This window comes from Oryzias latipes, chromosome 18 (genome assembly GCF_053564925.1).
Source record: "Oryzias latipes strain Hd-rR chromosome 18, Olatipes_Hd-rR_3.1".
Lineage (NCBI taxonomy): Eukaryota > Metazoa > Chordata > Actinopteri > Beloniformes > Adrianichthyidae > Oryzias > Oryzias latipes.
The window spans coordinates 27,746,721-27,763,361 of record NC_136254.1 but is presented as its reverse complement, the minus strand read 5'-3'; the positions used below and the strand labels follow the sequence as shown (position 1 = coordinate 27,763,361).

General features: G+C 38.3%; 2 protein-coding genes across 4 annotated transcripts in view; one reads left to right on the top strand and one right to left on the bottom strand.

The window, feature by feature from the left end:
* The window catches only part of LOC101164098 (zeta-sarcoglycan), a 59,136-nt gene extending 51,544 nt beyond the window's left edge, over positions 1 to 7,592 (bottom strand). The window contains exons 1-2 of one of the 3 annotated variants that reach the window (XM_078936189.1): positions 6,911 to 7,355; positions 4,627 to 4,805 (exon numbers count right to left, since the gene is read on the bottom strand). In XM_078936189.1, coding sequence (XP_078792315.1) covers positions 4,627 to 4,632 — 6 coding nt within the window. In that variant the 5' untranslated portion in view covers positions 4,633 to 4,805; positions 6,911 to 7,355. Of the gene's footprint in view, positions 1 to 4,626; positions 4,806 to 6,910 lie in introns of all 3 variants that reach the window. The other 2 variants (XM_078936190.1, XM_004079660.5) reach the window with 2 other exon arrangements.
* Positions 7,593 to 8,388: 796 nt separating this feature from the next.
* LOC101164346 (dynactin subunit 6) lies at positions 8,389 to 13,355 on the top strand. Its single transcript, XM_023966378.2, has 7 exons — positions 8,389 to 8,533; positions 8,717 to 8,781; positions 8,873 to 8,978; positions 9,060 to 9,148; positions 10,476 to 10,523; positions 12,511 to 12,653; positions 12,742 to 13,355. The coding sequence occupies exons 1-7, from the start codon at positions 8,499 to 8,501 to the stop codon at positions 12,838 to 12,840; spliced, it is 585 nt and encodes a 194-aa protein (XP_023822146.2). The 5' UTR covers positions 8,389 to 8,498; the 3' UTR covers positions 12,841 to 13,355.
* The last annotated feature ends 3,286 nt before the right edge of the window (positions 13,356 to 16,641 follow it).

Here is a 16,641-nt window from a genome sequence, read left to right as displayed (position 1 = left end):
ACGTTGATGTTCTCGTCGCTCCAGGATCCAGCGTGCCACATTCAACGCAAAAGTCTGCTACCCCAAGTATTCAGTCTCTAAGGGAGAGCAAGACGTTTAATGGTGTGGTGCTTCATCGGGATGTTCGCCGCCTTGTAGTCCTTCTTCCAGCCGAAGAACAGACTCTCTGACATGAACTTTGACTTATGCAACCTTTATGGCGCATGCGCATAAAGCTCGAGTGGGAGGTGTTGCGCAAAGCATCTGACTGATCACGTGATATGGATTGAACAGCTGAGCGTGCTGCGTCATTTATTTAATGGCGACGCACGCACTTCATTCAGGAAAAGCATCGGCGAGACACAAGCCTTGTCAGTCCGTGCATAAAGCTTGTTTCGTACCTGTGTGCAATTGAGTGGTCCATATTAATTTGTTGAAGAGGCAGCCGGTAAGAAAAGACTTTATCCAAGCGCTAAGCTTGCGCGATCACTTGTTTCCTTGTTTGTTTGGTGTGTTGTGGGACCGGAGTGTGCGCTCCGCAAATGTTTGTGTGTACTTCAGGTACCAGTGGGAATTTTCTGCATTAAGGATTATATGTTTATTTCGTCGGTGTGTTTTGTAACTTTTGTAAATTTACACTGGGAACTTCTTTATGAATGTGAATTTTTGCTAAATAATGAGATTTTAAAGCAATTCTTGAATAAATTTGGAATTAATACATGAACTTAAATAAGAATGTTATTAAAGTAAATGAGTAATGTTGCTAATTAACTGAGGCACTTTAAATTGCATAAATGTTTGTTGTTAATGTGTATGTTGAATTTTTGTAATATTTATTACTGTTATTGTGTGTGTTTAAGGTTTTTACCTATTGATTGCTGTCGGATCAAATGGAAATTAATTAAAGTTTGGAAATTGGTCTCAAGTGGCAGTCTGAGTAAATCGATCTTCAACGTTGGACACTCAGCCCTTTTCAAGTGTGGGAAAAGTACACAAAAAAGTATAAACACTTGACAAAAGCACTGGGTCTTTCTGCTAAGGGGAGCAAATCAAACTGTGAAACGCAACAAAAAATCAGCAAAGTCAAAGAAACGATTTTAATTAATCTGTTTTTTATGACATTACTTCATCCGAAAAGGCACTTTGACGGGACATTAATCAACGTATTTACCAAATCCAGGTCATGAATGATATGCGCTCCTTCAGAAGTGACGCTTTCCCCGGCTTTAGGATGCAGTTGGCGCCGGTGGGAGATGTCACACAAACAGATGACAGGAGTTGGCAGCAAATACAAATGATCCACATCACTGGTCCACAAATGTCAGTGATTCCAATTTGCTCATGTTGAGGGACAGCAGCATCAGCAGAGGCAGACAGAGGTGGCTGTGAGCACTCCAGTTGTTTTTGCACAAACACAACTTTCCACAGCACTGAGCCACAATCAAACACCGAGTTCAACGAAAACCTGCTTTCTGAACGCTGTATCTGCACTAAGCTGGAATCTGAAAAGCCCTCGTAAAAATGTAAGTTACCAGAAAAAGACAAGTTTATGAAAAAGTCATATTTTTGCTTGTGGCCCTGTTGGTCAAATTCAGTCTATTTTCAATCCACTGTTGCTAAGGGAAACTTCAGCACTTGGGATTTCTATGGCAACCCACTGTTCCCAACACCAGTAAACCCCTGGATATATATATATATATATATATATATATATATATATATATATATATATATATATATATATATATATATACATATATATATATATATATATATATATATATATATATATATATATATATATATATATATATATATATATTTTATCTTGATACACTTGTAAAGCGCTTCAACCCAGTTAAGCTTTAACTTGTAAATTTTCCTTAGAGCTAATTCTGTACTTATGGGCAATGTTGCCATGTTTTTATTGATAAAAACATGGCAACGATTGAAAGGGACATGGCTTCAAACCACATGGCGCCTGACATCATCGGCCAAAAGCGAAAACATTTTCAACTTACCCCAACCCTAACACTGATCCACAAGTGTTGAAAACTGTAGGAAAAGTCTAAACCGGAAAGACCGTAATAAAGACATGTACAATAGGCTGTTTCCGATTTGATTTCCTAAAATCAATAATATGCGGCTCCGAGCATTTTCTAAAACCTGTGCAGGACTTCTTGCTTGTGGTAGGCTAAATTATGTTTTAACTCTTGTGCTATTTTGTTGGGTCCAGATGACCCGATCGTTACATTGACGTGTTCTCCCTACCATGACAAAGGTGGATAAAGGTGGAAAGATTTCATGTAATCCATGGACACCAGTGAAGATCACAAATCATTGAAGAAAAAAGGTTCAGAGCACTGTCTAGTGGGTCTAGATGACCCAACTCCCAATGTTACAGTGCCTAGGATAGCACAATGGTTACACTGTTGGCTCCTGTAGCAACACTGTTATGTGACCCTTCGATGACACTTTCTAGCTCATCCCTAAATATATATAATATATATAACTATAAAGTTGACAATTGCTGTGTTTCCATAACACATACGTGCAAAACTTTATAAAAATTAAAAAAATGTTGAAAATAACACAATTTCTTACACATCTTCCACTCAATCATAATTATGCGAATAAACACAAAGCAACTCACGTGATAAGTCATTCAAAAACACGGTGACGGATGTGAACAATACAGTACAGAACAATACGATACAAATTTCTGCCACGGCACTAGCGCTCATCATCCTCTATCAAAGGAGACTCCGCTCCTTACACGTGGGAGCGGCTACTGATGAAGCCATTTTGGGAAATTGTGGTTGGTGATTTTACAGAGATGTGGATTCAACAATTCTGCATGACACGCTCAACTTTTGATGAGCTGTGTGACGCCGGGGGACCTCAGCCAGTTCCTATCAAGAAGCGCATTGCCATCGCTATCTGACTCATTACATATTTAAAAAGTCTTTCATTGCAGTTTTGCGAAATATGTCATTTTGATACTCCTCCAAAACCACCTCTTCCCAGCGCAAAAAAGTTTTATTTGATAAATGCAAATTCTTTCGAAATTTTCGTGTTTCTCTTGAGGAAATTACACACAGTCACATAAAGCATCTGTCTGCTTAATATGCCAAGAGGCTGTGGCTGTTTTCAAGGAGTTCAAAATCAAGACGGACCACCAGACGAGACATGACCACGACGAGCTCATTGGGAATAAACGGCAGCGTGTCTGCGTTTCGCCCACAGAAATAAACAACAGTCAAACTTTTGCAAAGATGGATGTGCATGTTTTGCCATTCGCCACTAACTCCACAGAGAAAGTGGGCGTGTATGTTAGCCTGGGGGCGGTGCTGGCAGAGCACACTCTTCCTGGAAGGGGCTGTTCCCCAATTTGGGACATCACAATCTGTTTTCCTGGATTCGAGGGGGTGGGTGTAAAGGATCAAAATACCACTTTGAGGTTTCTTTTCGTGAGGAATGACTATTGGATTACACTTATAACTCCAAAAAATTGATTTTGCATGGTGTAGGCTCATTAAAATTACGTTTTTTTTAAGCAATATTGGTCGTACTCCCGGTTCCAGTTGATGTTTTCAGGTTGTGGATGTTGATGTCTGCTTGCAACAATCTGCCCTGTTTCCTTAAGGTAGATGTTTTTTTTATTGCTTTGCTTATTTGGGGGGCTAAAATTTGTACAACGATTTAACATGGGTTTTTTTTTTCACCTACTGAAAGTAGCGACGACACCAAGACATTTTTCACAACCAATTAACCACGTGAAATATAACACACTTTTTCCAATTCACCGTTGAATCCATAACTAAGGCCCGACACCCGTTTTCTGTAGAAACTGGTGTTCGAATAAAACAATTTTTCTCCCAATGGTAACAGCTAACGATGTAAATAAGGTTTATTTGGACGGACAATTTAATAACTGCTTTTATTCTAAAATATGCCCTCTTGGGCTCTCTTTTTTTCTTTCTATGAAGTAGACAGCAAACTCTTACAAATGATTTCTTAACTATCAATTGATGGTTGCTACTTATCATTGGCATCGATTTTCTTTGCTGAAAGACAAATATTTTCTGTGTGTTTTTCATAAATTACATTTACATAAAATCTGTATCTCTGATTAGAGTGTTTTAGTTTGTGATCTGACTTTATTATTTATTAATTTAGAGATTCATGTTTCAAAGTTGGCACGCTTGTTCCCAGTGGCCAAAAAATGAATGTAAATAAGTGTTGTAGTACAAATCAACGAAACACAAAATTACACACGCTTAAGGAGACTTTCCTCAAATTAGAATGCGTGTCAGGCTGGAAATCATCCTGTCAGATCTGCAATTTGCTTCAGAAACAGCTTGTTTAAGTAGCCGGTGAAAGCTTGTCTAAAAAAATGCCTGTCTAAAAATGTTTCGGCGCACTCAAGATCAGTGTTGGCAGATAACCACAAGCAGATGAATCGGAGATCTATTCAAGTGCGTTACCATCCTCAGTCCTATTTATAGAAACTCAACACCTACACAGCAGCTCGCTTCTCTGAGGTGGAATCAATAAAAAACATCTCTATAGATGTGACCAAACATAATTTTGTTTGTTAGTGTTAGATTTATACCATTTTTTTTAAATATTTGCCCTTGAAATCACCTCCATGGGATGTTGTCCGTCGTTTCAACTGTAACAGAACAGAATCCAGATGAATTTTAGCCTTCGCTCGGCCCGTTCGCCTCATCTTCACCAATTAGCATAAAGGGTCGTATTTTTCACGCTTGCTTTGATCAGGCGGCCACTTTCTGCAGGGGTTGCAAAACACTGCTGAAGAGCTCCTTGTGAAAGAAAATGAGAAGTTATGAATGCTTGAGGATGGTAATTGGCGGTTACTTGAACTCTTGAGGTCCTAACCTACAGCTCAATTATTTTTCAAAAAGAACGATGCGGTATCTGGAATGTAGGGAAAGTAGAGGTGTTTAGTTCCATCAAATCAAAAAGTTCTGATTACTTGACAGGAAGATGTTTTGTATTTCTCTAGGAGGACGTTAAGTGTTGCAGAGATAAAACTGTATTGCTATTAAGTCTCATTCCATTTACTCATGACTACATTGTTTTCAGATATGAACAGCTGTATACCTATAAAGTCCATAGATTATAGCCAAACAAAGAAGATACAACACTTTTGACAAAATGTGGTGGACTGACCTGAACTATTCCTGAACTATACAATTCAATTCAATTCAATTTTATTTGTATAGCCCAAAATCAAAACAACAGTTGTCTCAACGGGCTCTAAATGTAGGGTAAAACACAAAATACAAAGGATCAGGAATACATACAATTCAATAGAAAAATTCTAAACTGAACTACAATGTTCAAACACGGCTATTTTCCTATTGAGCATTTGATCAAAGTAAAAATATGCTAAAAGAAAAAAGAGGGAGCCTACAGTGATTCCAGTTCTGAAGCTCCTGCATCTCTGTGGACGATACAATAGCAGTAGAGCTTGATGGCTTTATCTTTATAGACGGATGGATGGATGGATGGATGGATGGATAGATGGATGGATGGAATGGAGAATAGGATTGGTGGGTGGCAGGGGCAGAGCCACAGGGAAGCAAGGGATGGCATATGCCCCTCAGCAAAAAGTTTTGACCCCACCCAATTTGCCCCCCAAATTTTTGAGTCAATATTTGTATTATTAATCACGAAGATTATCACAAAGAAATCCTCAATACAAGCTTCTTTAGACATTCGTAGTAGCAGCTCAGCTAAAACAACAGCTGTTTTAATATGAATAACAAAACGTTTGTAGGAATGTGATAATAACGCATTAGACTTTTAGAAGGAAAAAATTGTATTGTACAGTAAAAATAAGAAAGAATGTTTTGATCCTTTTGTTTGTAATGGCCTGATGGATGGACGGACGGACGGACGGACGGATGGATGCATGGATTATGGAAGGAAATATTAACGAAGGATGGATGGGTGTGTAGATGGATGAACGACAGGAAACATGGTTGCTTTCTTAAGTCCATTCAGGGTAACAGCTGCAGCAAAAAAGAGATGCAGAGAAGAAGTTAAAGGACAGCAGCCGGCCGACGTGACCTTACTTTTCACCAGTACTTTTTTCTCTTATTCAAGGCCAAAAAAAATAATAATAATAATAATAAATCCTAATCCAGATTTGCACCCTCTCCATACAAAGTTGCTGAATTGCTCATGTAAACTCAACAGCCTTTTCTCTACAGTAAATGAGGACTGTGTGCTTAATTCCCAAACATTTTGGGGTAGTGCCCCTGTTGGCATCATCATTGGCATTCAAAAGCACAACGGGGCCAACACGGGCGACGCCACAGAGCCTCCCTGATAAAGACTCTGATTTAATTAGCTAAGAAAGAGCCCACCATCCGGACCGTTTGCTGATCACATCGCTCACAATGGTCACCAAAGTCTATAATGGTAGAAACCTGTGGACTGAAGTTCAGATGAACTTCAGTGTGACCGGACGCACCGGTCGGAGGTTTGTGGACTTCAGACAAATGATACTTTTCTGAGCTTACAACCAGAGGTTCCTACCATCCTAAGAGAGGACACACGCAGGACATTCACGGGCTGTCACGTTAGCGCCATTCCCCTACAGAAATCCTTCTGGAATTGAAGAACTTCAACCAGATCTCCTCAAAATAGGATTTTCGTTGTTGTTTGTCTACAGAATCAATAACTATTCAAAAGGATGCACCTGTTGCAAGAACCTGATGAATACAGGGGTTGACTCTTAATTTTTAAATCATAATATTAGAAAAATATATAACATGTAACAGTTTTTGTCATTTCCAACAGGACAAGACAAATAAACATCTATAAAGCAAACAATTTATGCTGCAAATAAGTATTAAAATGCCAAATGTATCTTCTTTTTGAGTGTTTTTAATCTTACCTTCAGTGTTTCTATATCAAGGGTAGCTGACTGCTCCATTTTACATTCACACACTTACATATTTCCAGAAAAGTTATCACTAACAAACAATTTAAAAAAAAATAAATTAAAAGGCGCCAAATTCCCTCCCGACTCGAGAAAAAGCGGCACTTTTCCCTCCTCCTCCTCCTCTCAGTCAGACATCTTTAAAACTTCCTCCTCCGAAGGCTTTCAGGGAGGTTTTTTAGGCGGGAACCTCCTTTGGGGTGAACTGACAGCAGCGCCGCGTTGTTCCAGCCAGTCACGTCTCCGCTCTTCTCAGGGACGGTGCTCCATTACAACAACAACAAAAAAAAGAGAAAAAAACTCAACTGCAACCAAGTTTGACGCCACAACGAACGGCGTTTCCTGTCTGGTTTTTCACAATAAAAGCCTGATACGGTCCATTTAGAAAAAACAACGTACAGAATACAACAAAACTAAACCTTGAATGTAAAGCACACCAACCACAGATTAACAGTCATCCAGTATATGCAACAGAGAATTATAGAAAAAAAAAAATTTATGTATTTTATTTAAATGCATAGTTATTTTTTATTTTTTTTATTTTCTCAACAAGTTACTTTAAAAAAAAGAATTTAATAATTGTATATAACACTGTCATAACAATGTGATTAAATTTGAGCTATAGATTTAACTACTTTAAGATAGACAGTTTCAAAGAAAATATTGTTACCAAAATTACATCCTAAAGAAAATTGTTGTCATTCTATCTAGGGGCCTAAATGCTCTAATTTTGAAGGTCCGTGATGATATCCATTTCCTGCCATTGTTGTTTTGTACTGGTAACCTTACAGAAACCAATTTTAATAAGTAGGTTCATATAAGAATAAAATACTGAGTCCAAATAAATTTTATTTGGCTTTTATCGTAAACATAGTCACATCAGGCAGATAAAAGAGAATATTGTTTACTACAAAATAACAAGAAATAACAAGAAGAATGTTTTTAAACATCTTTAGAGCTTCCTTTCAATAAATCAAACAGCTTTTTTATAAACTTCATACTGTATGTGTAGAAAAACCATAAAACTAAACAAAAAAATGTAAAAAAAAAATATCAATAAAAAAACGACAAAACCTTACTAATCATGAATGATTTCAGATGTTCTGTTAAACTGTTTTAATGGGAATTGAAAATGAATTTTCAAAAAGTCATCAGGAATGTGGTTGGATATATAAACCTTAAACAAATACTATACAATACAAATATTTCTTTGGACCAAAAGAATCCCAAATAAACTACAAGTATTTCTTAAAATGAATCGATTTTAGCAACAACAACCAAAACAAAAACCATCAACACTTATAGCAACATTGCAGGAATTTAAATTAGTTTCGGGTATTAGAAGTAACTTTATAAGATAATTATTATTAACGATAAATAAAAATAAAGGATAAATCTGATCACGTGCGTCTGAGGATGCAATGTGTGTACCATGACGCTAGGGGGAGCCCTCGGTTCATCAGTCAAACCAAGTCAAGCTCGGAGATCCAGCCGGCCAGGACGACTAATCAACTATCGAGTCAAACGATTCACTGCTGCAAAGATGTCGGACGCCAAGCAGACCATTGCACAGAAAAGGTAAAAATTTGACTATTTTTGTACCATTTTATGGCCAAAATACTTTTTTATTTTTTATAATACGGCTGCTGAAGAAACATTTTACCTCCTTTTGAAACAATCAGCCAAAAATGAATTTGAAAATATTGTCATATTTTTTTAGTTTAATGTTTTATATAATTATTTTTTTCCTCTGTGCTGCAGTGCTAAAATCGCTGCTGGAGCTGTTGTTTGCGTGGAGAGTGAAATCAGAGGAGATGTGACTATCGGTGAGCCTTTTTCCCACATTTTTTGTTCCTCATTTCCTCCCATACCCTTAATCCCAATCAGTATTTACATGTTTTTGTTTTGCTCCTGCAGGTGCAAGAACAGTGGTCCACCCCAAAGCCCGGATCATAGCAGAGGCAGGGCCCATAATCATCGGAGAGGGTAATCTGATCGAGGAGCAGGCGCTCATCATTAACAGGTCAGTGCTGCTCTTGAGGAACCTTCTCATCTGTGCATGCAAGCACCGCCTTCTGTCACAAACGCGTGTCGTTCCGTGTAGTTATCCGGAGAACATCCTGCCAGATGCAGACGGCGCCGAACCCAAGGCCATGACGATCGGGACCAACAATGTGTTTGAAGTTGGATGTGGTATCCTGGACTGCAAGGATCGGGTTGTTTTCAGAATTCTTCCTTCTTACTGCCCCTATGAGCAAAAATATCACCCTACATGCTCAAACTCGCCAAAATTTGCCCACACCTTGTAAGTACCCAGTGGAAATAGGTTTTGAGCATAGTGAGTGATCCCCCCTCCCCCTCCAGAGAATGATGACATCACAGCGAAATAAATAACCCTTGTCCTATCTTGTGGGGTGCAGCTGACTCCACTCCACAAAGTGAACCTTTTTTCTTCAATGATTTGTGATCTTCACTGGTGTCCATGGATTACATGAAATCTTTCCACCTTTATCCACCTTTGTCATGGTAGGGAGAACACGTCAATGTAAGGGTGGGGTCATCTGGACCCCACAAGATAGCATAAGAGTTAAGTGGGGACAAAATCTCTTATTGGGCACTAAAAACAACAATTCAAAATCCTCTAACAAAAACATGCATGCCGTGTATATCTAAAAGAAGTTTAAAAATGTTTATGGGATGGCCACAGGACCTACAGCTCGGCGGGCATTCTGGGACAAAGTGTGAGATTTTCACATTTGAGTACAGTATGAGGAAAAACAAACTTTTGTTCGATCAATCTTGATAACATTTCAGCTAAAGTCTATAACCACAACTGAAGCTTCTATGATCTTGATAAGGGGCCACCATCCTGAATTAAAAAAAAAACCATCTACAAAGTAAAACTCCTAGATATTTTGATCTGTCACCTCCTAACTCCTTCAGCATCATTGGGAAGCTACTTGGGGCGGAAAAATGTTGGAAATAAAGTTAACAACATTAGTGTAGCGAGCTCGCAAAATAGGCGATTTCCTGTACCTCACATATCTTTTACTGGAATGTTAATGTAATGCATTAATCCCTGGCTCAAGTTGAACGAAATTATATGACATACGATAGGACTACATTAGGAATGTGGGTGTGGTTAACAAAAACCTGTGTTGCCAAGAAAATCTGAACGTTTATCTTTGCTGATTCTTTTAAAAATTACACGGACAGGTTCATTTTACCCTCAGGCGACCAAAATATCAAATGGTTGCTATGAGATAAAATGAACAGAAAAGCCGCCCATTTGAAAAACAATCGTTTTTTTTTTTTTTTGTATGAATTTGTCACATGCTGCTCTGACCAGGGTGGCCAGGGCACAAGGAGAGAGTGGGTGGCATGAAGCAGTCACTCAGCCAGTGACGGTGGGTAAAAAGGGGGCAGCCAGGGCGGGGGCAGGTAACACCTGCCAATACAATGGTGTTTGTGGTGTCTTTGTGTCACGGCAGAAATTTCAGTTTTCTTAATTTTGCTGCAGTTTCTCAAGCTTTGAAAATTGGGGACAACAACGTCATTGAGTCTAAAGGTGAGTATAAGCAAATACAGCCACATAAATGGCGCATGTGCACATCAGGGACGTGTGGTCAGGGGAGGCAGTGCCTCACCTGCCATCATGGGATGTATACTAATGGTAAAATATGTATATTCCCACTATTCTGTTTTATAGATGCAATTTTATATGTATAATTCTAATTATTTCAATCAGTTTTATACTCAATATTGTTATTTGTGTATTTCCTGTTCATTTACAGCGTAGGCTGCGAGGTGAGGCAACACCGAGCTATCCCTCCAGTTATTAAAAAAAAAAAAAAAGAGTCCGATTTTATTAACTGCAGTCACAGAACCCCAGAACTTGTTTGTTTTATGCTACAAGTTAGCCACAATAGAAGCGTTACCCGTGTTAGTGCATTCACAATAACAGACTGATTGCGCTAAAATAAACGTAACTGTGTAACACTTAAAAAAAAAAAAAACACAGTCCGACATGGCTATGTGTTAGCGCATTTACAATAACACAAAAATTTGATTGCAACACCACAACTAGAATTAATCCATATGTAAGGAGCTCTGGAATTTGAAAAAAATTGTGTGCCTTATAGTGTGAAAAATATGGTAAAATAAATCCAAGCGTAGTTTATACAGATATACTCCTCGTGTATCTGAAGCTCTATTGTAACAGTAACATCTGTCTAACACAAGAGGCCATTAACTCTTTTGTTTGCTCAGACTTTTAATCAAAATGTAAAGTATTGCATAACGCAGTGGTCCCCAACTTTTTTAATGTCACGGACCGGTACGACGTCATACAAAGTTTTTGTGAACCGGTCTTTAAGATGTGGCGGAGCATTATTGTAGCAACGCTATGATGAAGGATGAACAGAAATGCGACATGACGAGCTCTGAGCTTTTAAATTGACAGGCATGTCATTGTACATGGCACAGGTGTCATCATCCTTTCCCCTTCCCACACTTATGGTGCAAAAAAGAAGTACTGTTTATTAAATGTAGCTTTCTTTTTTTTGGAAGTCGAAGGCTCCTCCTCTTTCTCCTGGAACTGAGAATCGGGCAATTTTTCAAAATAAAACATCTTTCAGATTCCGAAATAGATAAAGTAATGTAATTTATTTATTCTTTCTGTGCAGCCCGGTACCAAATGACCCACGGACCGGTACCGGTCCGGGGGTTGGGGACCACTTACAAAATAAATGAGAAATGTCGGACCAACGCATCTTTATTTGATTTGAAATGGTTTATTTCAAGCAATCAAATAGGAATAATACACAAAAACAATACAATCATCAGTTATACATTCGTACAATAACTAATCAAACTTTGGATAATTAGACATATTAATAAATATTGCTTGAAAGGGAGTGGAAGGAAGCGAACTTATATAATCCCACCCCTGTTCTACCTTAACCATTTTATAACATGATTTATCATTTTCCGGTTCCAAACTTTTATCAGACAGAATTAAGAATCTTGAGATATCAATAAAGCACATAACAAAGATGAATTACCGGTACTTAAATTATTTTGTAAAAAATAACTTTTAGAAATCAACATGGCAATGAAGTATCCAAAATATATGCAAATTATGTTACTTATAAAAGTCATTGATCTGATTAAAAAATAATACTATTTCAGCATCTTTATTGAGACAGAGAGACTTCTAAAACTAGAAGATAAAAAAGATGACTTTTGTGCTGAAGTCACAAAGATTTTTGAAAGAGAGATGTAAAGACTTAACTTACAAGGAAAGGTTAGACCAATGCGTGCATGTGTGTGTGTGTGTGTGTGTGTGCATGTGTAAAGAGCGCACATATGATACTGACCTGCTGTACATTTTGCATTCCTTTGTTGTCCAATATGGACCTGCCATGTTTATAGAAAGAATGCCAATATAAAACGCTCTCAGTAGTTGGTAATATCTATTTACACAAACCTCACCGCACACCAGTTTTGCTGGGAATCTACTCTAAAGAAAAGTGTCTTTTAACGTCAAATCCCAGCGGATCTTGGTCGGAATGTGATCCTGACCAGCGGTTGCATCATCGGCGCTTGCTGCCAGATCAACACCTGTGAAGTCGTGCCTGAGAACACCGTCGTCTATGGTTCAAACTCCATGCGGCGGACCCAAAGCGAAAAGCCACAGGTTAGTTCGGTATTATTATTCTTATGGTTTTAGCCTTAAAACTCAGAATACGTGGATTCATGCTTTTTTTTTTTTTAAAACCCTGCAGCCTCAGACTCTCCAGCTGGACTTCCTCATGAAGATTCTGCCCAACTACCACCATGTCAAGAAGACTGTTAAAGGAAGTGGAGCACCTTTGAGAAACTAGCATCCATTGAATCCAGCACACGCTCGGAAAATGAGCACTTTAGCACTTTAGCTTGCAGCTGGTTTTCTTCTTTTGCTGTTTGCAAATGATTTGGCAAATGAAATGTTTTTATCACAGTTCTAAAGTCTTTAAAGTCCCACTCCGCTTATCTTTGATCTATTCTAACAGCGTTCCCAGTGGTCTTTTTTTTATGATTCTACCGGGTTTTTTCAAAAAATCTAAAAACCTGTGTCGTTTTCCAGGACATAGTTTCTGCAGACCGGCTGTAGTTCATTATAAATTCGCCTCTTGGTTTTGGGCTGGACTGTTAGCAGAAACCAACCCCACCCCCCCTTCCCCTCCACCTTGCTGAGAGCTCTCTGTTTACAGGCTCTTTTTCTAGCTTACAGTGCACCAACCCAACATTAGCGTTATCAAAAAAAGACTGTTGGAACTATCCACTCATACAAATAAATTTTTTCCAACTGTATTTTCTTTATTTTCTCTTGATTCAAATAAATACCCAGAAATCCAAATGTGAAGCTTGATTTTTCTTTATATATGTCCTGCATCGTCCCAAAAATGCTACTAGAACGTGTTAAAAACACCAGAAGCACATTTTTCATCAGAGTGGGTCTTAAAATTTAATTCATATTTATTACAATTTATTCCATTCAAGCACATTACCTGTTACGATAATATGATTGAACAACTATTTATTTGAAACTTGAACTGAATTTTAACTTGTCTCAAACTGTGACCACAAGGTGGCAGCATTGAGAAAGTTTTCCTCCTCAACTCACTGTCCAGTCTTTGTTTATTCAGATGCCTTGTGTTCTTATTAGACAGTAACAATACTTGTGTCTGAAGATAAATTGTATTCATTTGTATTTCAAATATTAGAATAAGTAATAAATGTACTGCCCCTCCTGCCAATTTGAGCATAGATTGGTCATTTTAAGGATGTTTACTGATACTTGTGTTTTGGTACCTCTTGGGTGTGTCTTGTCTCACACTTAACATTTGGATTGATCGATTCCTTCCAGAGATGGAATGGTTGATGGGAACAAAGTCCAGTTATCTCAACAATCATTTGTTTTCTTTCAAGGCGTGAAATTTGAAAAGTCTCATGCTCAGCAGGCACAGCTCTACAGAGGGCCTCCCCACGGGAGGCGCACAGCTGGTGTCACCCGTTGCCAATACTCATTTAAACACGGTCCCATGAGGAGTCGCCATCAACCAGGGACTAATTATTTCAGCGCTGGCGAGCAGCCGGGGCCACGTCTGGGGTCCTTTACGTTCTCACTTCAGCTGCGTTTATTTCCGTTCTCGTCAGACCATCGGGTTATTTAAATCGGAGGAGGAGGACAGATGATGCGCACAGTTGCAGGGATGTGCAGAGTGACGGTGACATCATAGTGGAGCTCAGAGTGGCCTTTTAATCTGCAGCCGGTTTTCACTCCATGCTATGAAGATTGGAATTTGAGGGGAAGTTTGGATTTTCTAAATTTAGTCGCAGTTATTATTACCTCTTCCTAACTGTACTGTCGTGAAATGGTTTCACCCAGACTCCACCAATTAAAAAAAAAATGCAGATTTTTATACATGGAAGGGATGATTCTTGCCTTTCAAGAACATCTTTTCTTGAATTTGTCCCCCACTGTTAAATTCGGGGTTTACCAAAGAGCTAATAAGCTCCTTTCATACCGGGAGACCGACACTTTGAAGGCTGAACCATGTAAATGACTCGTTTTGCCATTAAAAGCAGAAGGATTGTAAATTTTCCAAGCTGGTGTGCTGTCAGCAGCACAGAATGCTCTGCAACTTGTCCTTGTGCACAGGCCACCAGTAGATTTGGGAAGGATAAAGGCGTTCTGACAGCTGACCTTTACATCCAGGTCTGATCAACCTTTTAAAACTGAAATGTGACCTATCGGCCACTCCGACTTCTTTTACAGACCCACAGAAATAATTAATTACATCACAACAGGACCCAAGAACTAATGGATGCTAGCTATGTGGAAAAAGATCATTTGGGTTGTTCTACAGCTTTCATAAGGTTTGATTTGTTTTTGTTTTTTTTGTACAAGTACACATGACTTCAGGATTGAAGTTCATTAAGAAAGCAAAAGTGCATCCATATACGTGCAATTCACCAAGTGACCACTAGGGGGATGACCACATTCTTAACTCTTTTTAAACCGTTTAATGGCCCACTCTCATTATAATTTTGTCTATGGTGTTTTTAACATGTTATTGTAGGACAAATACAAAGAATATTCAGATTAAATCTGCATTTCTTAGTATTTCTTACTTTTCAAATCACTGTGAATTAGGAGCCTCCAGAAAATTCCATTGGAAATAGATCATAATTGTGACCTGGAAAGCACGCTGGGTGGGCCACAAGCCTCCAGGTCTGAAACAGAGAGTTCTCAGCAACTGAGAGGGGAAAGGGGGCGGGGTTGCTCCGCATCATTGTAGTCCCGCCCAGTGAATTTCTAATGAACTCCTGCTATGCTGCAAAAACTATTCAATTTAATTCAGTCCAGTATTGTAAAGCCCAATATTACCACACATATTTGTCTCAACAGGCTTTACTAATTGTAAAAAACATAAAACTGCTTTTAAAATACAATAACTGATTGCTAAAATAATCTAAACAGACTAAACTAAACTGGGTATCCCTTCGACCCTCCTAAGTGAGAATAAACTCCTAAAAAACAGATTCCAGGAAGAGAAAAAGATGGAACCTCAGGGAAGTCCACATGTAGGAGGGATTCTCTCCCAGGACGGTCACGGGATGCACCAGAACTGTTAGAAAATAATTAGCTTATCTAACTCTACAACTACATGTTGGAATAACTATGTACGAAAAAACGACCCTTAATCCTAAATAAAGGTCATAGGTCGTGTCACACAGCCTCTATGTACATTTTGTGCAAATTGCACGAATGGAAATTGGTCATACGTGAGAAAAGGTGATTGCAGTTCTTTATGTAAACTCTTCACAGATGAATCATGCACCACCTTAAAACAATGGAAGAAGTACGAATAAATTGCACAAATAACACATAAATCAATGCAGAACATGAACTGTGCGTGATTATAACGCTGTTTATATACAATTCATTAGTCATTCATGCATCAGTTATGTAATTTTACCCTGATGTGCGCCGTACACGCAAAATTAAAGCTATACTTTGGTGCTACATGCATGAAAAGTCTGTTAGGCATACATGGAAAGATTTGCATCCCCCCCAAAAATCACTCACAATTAGATAAGATTTACATAATAATTGCGTAGAAACTACATATAAATATGCATAAATTGCGACATTCTCAACTGACCAAAAAGTTTGAAGAGCTCAAAACAGAATTTGACCTGTCGGCCCCTAAAGGGGCACCTGAGCACATCGCCGAATGACGAACACAAGAAAGACGTATGAATTACATATATCGGGTTTGTATCACGAAAGATCAAAATTTGTGACCTGGGAAATGTGCAAAAATGTATGCGTGTCACACGGCCTCAACAGACAACTGAAAACACAAACTCATTTAGGGTTTAGAGAGCAAACAAAGCGCTCCAAACATTAAAAAAAAAAGTGGTATATTTACCTTCAAATTATAGTGTTTAGCATTACAGTAGTAATATAAATCAAGGCAGTTTCTCTTTAAGTCTTTTTTTAAGTTCCCCATATTTGTTATACTTTTAAAAGACATCAACAAATTTCAAGAATAAAATCAGTTCTGTACTCGCACAAAAAGCTCAACTATTGTTCTTATATGATTTTTTTAGCTGCCCCATTCACATTAAATAAA